The sequence below is a fragment of the Falco cherrug genome, chromosome 7 (genome assembly GCF_023634085.1).
Source record: "Falco cherrug isolate bFalChe1 chromosome 7, bFalChe1.pri, whole genome shotgun sequence".
NCBI classification, from domain to species: domain Eukaryota; kingdom Metazoa; phylum Chordata; class Aves; order Falconiformes; family Falconidae; genus Falco; species Falco cherrug.
Genome location: NC_073703.1, coordinates 28,560,971 through 28,567,381, shown reverse-complemented (window position 1 = coordinate 28,567,381; position 6,411 = coordinate 28,560,971). Strand labels below are relative to the sequence as shown.

The window sequence follows — 6,411 nt, the reverse complement described above, 5'->3', positions numbered from 1 at the left end:
AGCTTCCTGAGTAGTGGCCACGAGCAGCCTCCACCAGCCTAAGTGATCTGAACACTCCCAACTTGTGACACTGCAGCTAGCCAGGGAGGATACAAACATGAGCTTGTGGCATTAACTGAAAGTAGTGTAGGAGAAATGGTTCATCTGTGATAAAATCCTCCCCCTTCCCTGTCACCCAAGACTTGATAGTGGTACCTCCAGAATATGGTGGAGCAGCGTAATGCGGGTTTGGTTTGCTTTGGTTTCTGTTAGTTTGAGTAAAGTGCTGATTTTAAACCCATCGGCATCACCTGTGTGACTTCCCTGCAAAAGAGAAAGAAAGCAGATGTAACTCCCGTGCCCATCCAATTTACAACCTTAAAGGAGATCATCCACATACTTTAATGGGGAGAGGACATGACAAGGGAAGTCCTTACGTAGTTCAGAAAGTTTCCAACTTTGAGAATCAGTTGACAAAAGAGTGGGAGGCGATGACTGTTCAGAAGATCTGAAAAACATAAAGGAATTTTAAACAAAAGCTTCTGTTACACCAGAATGTTTCCTAAACTGCACTGAACTTGGGATTCTGAATTCCAACCAAACCAAATCTGGTATTTCAGCTTTGTGGCCCAAAGGCCCAACCTGCAGAGAAACTGATTCTACATAAATGCAATTCCAGGAGTTGTATAAGGTTTTGTTGATTTATGTTTCTTTCTTTCTTTCCATCTGGTCTTTCATTCCCAATTGAAAATAACCTGGAGTTGGACCCTCCTCACTAACAGCCATCAACTTGCTGCCTTCCCTGCAAGTACTCCAGTTTACCCTGGTGTGGGTGAGGGTAACTGGGCTGCAATTTTAATCTTGCAGACTCCATTCAGCTGTGCAGTGAGGCCAGTTCTGACAGCCTTGTGATTATCTGCCAGCTGCTAAAACCAGACACGGTCACCCTGTTCTTGGTCTTGCATGGTGGAGATGATTATCAGGGCATGAAGGGTACAGTCCCTGTCCTTGCTTTTATGACGGGGTGCTGCAGTGGTGTACTTTCTGAAGCGCTCAGCTTTGAGCCAGGAACAGCTCCAAAAAGGACAACTGGGCTGCTGGGAAGACACTTTTAGGGGGAAGCTTCAATTTATCCCAGCAGGCAGCTGTAAGGCCAGCTGGAGAAACCCCCAGCAGGAGTTGGGTGAACTGGCTCTGTAGGACAGGCGGCACTTGATAGTGCCAAGGAAAGCACCCTGCTCTTAGTGGAGTGGGACCTGAGGTTTCTGCCACAGGAGGCCAAAACCTATTGAACAATCTCTCCACACACAAAACTGGAGCATCAGCCACTTACAGGCCAAAATAACAAAATTTTTCTTCTGTTTCCATTTGTAGGCAAGGAAAAAACTGAAGCATCACTACTTTCTGGGGGAAGTTTGCGATGTGCTTTTCTGGCAGCAGAGAAAATTGCTGTGTGAAGGTCTTCATGGGGCAAAAAACGCCAAATGAATTAGCTGTAAAAAGGCTAGCTCTGCTGTCTAAATTCAGCTCCTTTGAAAGGGCTGACAAGCTCCCCATGCTTCACCATTGAAAGTGTTTCAGGGGAACACATCTGTTGCAGATTAAGAGGGCTGAGGGTGAGGGAAAACGATCTCTGGTCTTATTAAGTGCTTTGACCATCAGTGGAGGTACCTATAGCTGCCTCCTGTATTCTGCAGTGAACCAGTGAATAGACCATGGGGGAGTTTCGGAGGGGCTGGGTAGTATCCCTGCAAAGCTTCAGGGGAGTTTTGGGGCGTTTAAAGTTTCCTGTCATAAATAACATCTAGAAATAAAATCAAGTCATTTACCTTCACAGGCTCTCCGGATGGCTTCAGCTTTTGGCTGAATCATGTCCAGCACAACAGTGGTCTCTTCACAGATCAGCATGCATTCGATGCGCAGCTGGTAGCTAAGGACAGAGATCGATTCAAGCCTTAAAGGCACTGTGATCTTGGCTGGCACGGCGGTCCTCTTCCCACATCACAGGTAAGTCTGGCCATCCCACAACAACGCTGTCAACCACATCCACATTGAACCAGTGTCTGTGGCTTGTGGAGGGAGGTGAAGGGCTGCTGCTTGCCTTAGGGACCAGTGGGCATGTAGTTTCTGCTGATGCACTGCGATCAGCAAAGAGAAGACTGACCACCGTGTGAGATATGGATTCCCTCGTCTTGGCATTGCATTTTGCACCACCTTTCAGTAAGATATGGGACCTCCCCGGGCAGGTCTGACCCTGGGTCTGGGCCACCTTCTGCTACTTCAGAGGGAGAGGAGGTGCTGGAGCAGCAACAGCCTTTCCTCTAAGTGTAACAGGGAAAGGGATAGTTCTAAGCTGGAAGGGGGGCTCCACCAGCTATAACCCAGTGTTGGTCTGTGAGGCTTCTAGAAAGAAACTTAAACTTCCCAGAGGTAAACCAAGAAAAAGATTGGGCTGAAGTTCATGACCAACATCCTTACCTGGCAATCTGAAGGAGGAGAAGATAAAACTGATCTGCGTTTGCTAGTTTTGATTTCTCTTCTTTGAAGGCCTTCAGGTTTTCTATCTAATGGGAAATAAAGAGTCAAGACTGCAGGACTGCACTGCATGTTCAGGTCTGTAAACTAAGGGTAGCATTTTTTCTCCTGACCTCATGCTTTTCAGGCAGCAGCTTCAGTAACTGCTTCAGAACCTCAACATCAAACTTCGTCCGGTCCCCATTCTGGACCATGGCAGCCACCTCTTCGTTGGAGCTGCAGGGAGGAGAGGCAGAGTCAGCCATCACCCAAAGACCCCTCTTCCACAATAACATGCTACCGAGACGTGCATCTGTGCAAGTGCTCCATGCTTTCCCTAGTGAGAGCCACAATCATCCAAAAGGAAAGACATGTCTCCATGATCAACTTTGAAATGGGACGTGGATACCTGCTATGCCCCAAATTTTGTTTCTTGCCCTGGTCAAATGACTCGAGGCCAGAGATGAATCCTGCAACCCAGATCTCTGTCTCTGGGCATTTGATTACCTTAAAAGAAAACTTAATTCTTAACTTTTGCATTGGCCCTGTTTTGAGGAGGGATTTGATCTCCAGAGATTTTTCACAGCCTGAGTCACCCAAAGAGTCTGTGCCATAACCTTATCTGTAACATGGAGATGTAACGCCTTTGCCAACATATGGGAATTTTGTATGTAGAAACATATTAACCCTTGAATTCAGTATTTTAAGACAGTGTAGGATAAACTGGGAAATGTTCAGATGTTTCAGTAACACAGACCACCAAAGTGCATTGGCTAGAATAGGTTTCATGAGGACCTTCCAAATACTATGCAAAACCTGCTCAAAGTTTTGTCAACTGTCATGAAAATTGGTCATGTCTTACCATTTAAATTGCTTCAAAAATATGTTCAAATTGAGACTTTTCTTGGAGTCCAAAAATGTGATCTTCATTAAAGAAAAAGAAGATATCTCGTATTAGATGAGCTGTCTGCAGTGATCTTTTTTCGAAAGAACGAGAGGGACCTCCTCACCTCCTTTGGTTCTGCCTTCACTGGTGCTGCTGTTTTCTCCTTCGGGGTTGCTTGTGGAAAGCAAAAGAGCTGCTCTATGCTTGCGTAATTGGGCTCTATAGTTTCCTCACTGCTGCTGCTCACTGAAGCCCACATTGAATGACTTTCTGCAAAAAAGACAAGGTGTTCAGACTGGCTAGAGGGACAGCTGCAAATTCCTGGCTTTTGGGCAAAGTTGCTAGAAGGGATACTTCTCAGAAGACAAATGAAATAAGAGACATCGGTCCTGGACAAATGCTAATTTTTGAGGAGGGCAAGTTCCACAGGCAGGGTCCAAAGGGCCTGAAGGTAATTAAACCTGGTGCTTTACCCCAAGATGTGCTGGTAAGGGGATGCAGTGCTGGGCACACAGAGGCCATACAGCCCCACCTCCCCCCATACAACTGCTTTCTCCATGGTAGGCAAACTGGGTCAGCACGAGAAGGACCTCAGACATTTCTTTTCTAGTCCCCTGGCTGGTGTTATTTTTGCTTCCTCACATGCTAGCTGAAGGATTGGCCACAACCTAGACATTTTCTGACTGTGGCTTTTCTCCATTTTTCATTTTATAATCGAGCCTCATTGTATAATGCTGGCTATAGGACTGCTTGAATTAATTCCCACTGCACTTCCTTAAACATCTTTTTTTTTAAAAAAAAAAAAGTCACCTACATGTGCCTCTAGAAGTCTCTACTGAAATAATCCCAACCATGAACTGCTCTTGTGATTGAAAACATGCCTTATTTAAGCTTCACCTATGCCAAATTCCCTGCCTTGCTTGTCTAGGTCAAAGCTGACAATGTGTCCTGGCTTCTCACATTTCATGCTCCTCTTTGGAACCACCAGGAGAGGGAAATGTAACCCCAAAATCAAGAGGCAAGTCAATGATTCTCACGGCTCTCCAATTCTTTCAGTGTCCTTCTTGAACTGTGTTATGACCCTTACCTGCACTCTTACTCATTAATTTGATATACTCAGCTACAAGTATAGATGAACAGGGGAACAAAAGTCTGGGGCACCCAGATCTGAGCCTGTTGAGAACTCAAGCCTAAGCCATGTCATGGTGGATTAGGGAAATATTCCCATCCCTCCCCCTTCTTTTAATTTCAAAGTATTTCAGTTATAAACAAGCTATTCCAAACTACTGATTTAGTTGGAATGGTTATTATATTATATTAGTCGTTTCATGTTACTTTTATTTATTGAAACCCTGCAGGTCAGATGTAATGGAAATCAGGTGAGTTCTGTGTCTAAATGACTCAACCCCACTTGTCAGGTTCAAAGACAGTGTCTCTCCCACTGGGTCACCCCTGAAGCAGCAGTGACTCTATGCCAGAAGCACCCACCTCTCACCACGTTGGAGGGCAGCTTCTGCCAGTTCAGTTTCTTCATTCTCAGCGTTGGTGTCTTCATCGTCTTGTGGGGAGGCCTGCCCAAGCCAAGAGGGCAGCTGAACTGGGAAGCCACCACGGCTTCTATATGATCTCCTGCCATGCCGGGCAGGAGTGGGGGAGGGGGAGGGATGCCACCCATGGAGGGCAATGGGGGTGGGGGTGGAGGGATGCCACCCATGCCAGGCAATGGGGGTGGGGGTGGAGGGATGCCACCCATGCCAGGCAATGGCGGTGGGGGTGGGGGTGGAGGGATGCCACCCATGCCAGGCAATGGGGGTGGGGGGGGGGGGTGGAGGGATGCCACCCATGGAGGGCAACGGGGGTGGGGGTGGAGGGGCGCCAGGGAGTGGAGGGGCTGGAGGTGCATTCGTCGTGAGGGATGTGGGGGTCACAGCTGCCATGCCGGGGGGTGGGGGTGGAGGTGGTGGGGGTGGAGGTGGAGGTGACAGGGTGGGAGCAGTATTGGGTGGGGGGTTAGAAGTCTCTGGTGAAGCACAGCAGGCTGTGAGCTGGCAGGACGAGATCTTTTCGTTGGTGGGTGGCCCTGGGGGAGTTGCTGGTGCCTTGGAGGGGTTTGATGATCCCGCTGGGCTCTGCGCTGCATGTGCACATGGCTCTAGCTCAGCCTGGATGCCTTCATTTGCACCCCCACACAGCCGGTTTTCAGCTCGCTTTTGCTTGTTTGAATGTTTCTTGATAGATAGCAGCCTCTCGATGACTTCTTCAACTGTGTTCCCTTGAACTAGAGAACAAGTCGGGGTCAGAGCAGGAGATGAGCCCCAAGCACTGGCTCATGCTGTCCAGCCCTCACCAAGCAGCAGTTCTAAAGCCACAGGGCCCACTCCCTGGTGCCACTTTGCACAACTGCACTTTTAGCTTCCAGGCAATTTCCTTCCCATGGTCCTGGCCCACAAACCCTGTTTTGAACACGCCTGTCAGCAAGACTAGCCAGCACCAGTGGCAGGATGCCAACAAGGACAGATTCCCATTGACTCCCACAACCCAAAGCTCAGGGCTTAACCGTCAAAGCATGGCCATGAACCCCGAGCCCACCGCTGAACGTGGCCTAAAGCTCTCATGAGCATCCGCATGGCTGGGGCTTCACATCAAGACTTGACCCTGTGCGGGAGGTGTAGCTTTGTCACAGCTTCTGTTCAGCTTTTAGCAAGTCCCATGGATTATTTACTGCACATTTTGGAAGGTCTTTTGTGGGCAGTGGGTGGGACACGGGAAAATAAGAGGATAGTGCAAGGCTGGATATGTCATTCTTACTGTCATTTGCGAGCAAAAGGGCTCTGTTCACTACTGCGTCCAAGGACTCCCACAGCAGGAGGCTGGAGTGGTGAGATGGTTCCAAGTGCAGCAGGCTCTGGAGAATGGACAGCAGTTGGATGGAGACCGGAGAGCGGCTCACCTGGAAGACACGGCAACTTTCCATCATAGCAAGGTTGGTTCCAGGCAAAGTGTGTTAACTTTGCCATTGCATGACCTTGCGC

General features: G+C 48.4%; 1 protein-coding gene across 1 annotated transcript; it reads right to left on the bottom strand.

The window, feature by feature from the left end:
- Window positions 1-163: 163 nt before the first annotated feature.
- Window positions 164-5,015, bottom strand: LOC102058138 (inverted formin-2-like). The gene is made up of 8 exons (XM_027800807.2): window positions 4,868-5,015; window positions 3,504-3,649; window positions 3,356-3,417; window positions 2,628-2,730; window positions 2,458-2,543; window positions 1,809-1,909; window positions 417-487; window positions 164-303 (listed from the first exon to the last, which is right to left on the bottom strand). Exons 1-8 carry the CDS (start codon window positions 5,013-5,015, stop codon window positions 172-174), a joined length of 849 nt encoding a protein of 282 aa, XP_027656608.2. The 3' UTR covers window positions 164-171.
- Window positions 5,016-6,411: the final 1,396 nt, after the last annotated feature.

Excerpts from the sequence above, each read along its gene's own strand:
- LOC102058138 (XM_027800807.2), bottom strand. The coding sequence starts at position 5,015 with ATGGCAGGAGATCATATAGAAGCCGTGGTGGCTTCCCAGTTCAGCTGC. Across the intron at positions 2,544-2,627 it reads TGCTGCCTGAAAAGCATGAG|ATAGAAAACCTGAAGGCCTT; the intron begins GTCAGGAGAAAA and ends ATTTCCCATTAG. Across the intron at positions 304-416 it reads TTGGAAACTTTCTGAACTAC|GGAAGTCACACAGGTGATGC; the intron begins GTAAGGACTTCC and ends TCTCTTTTGCAG.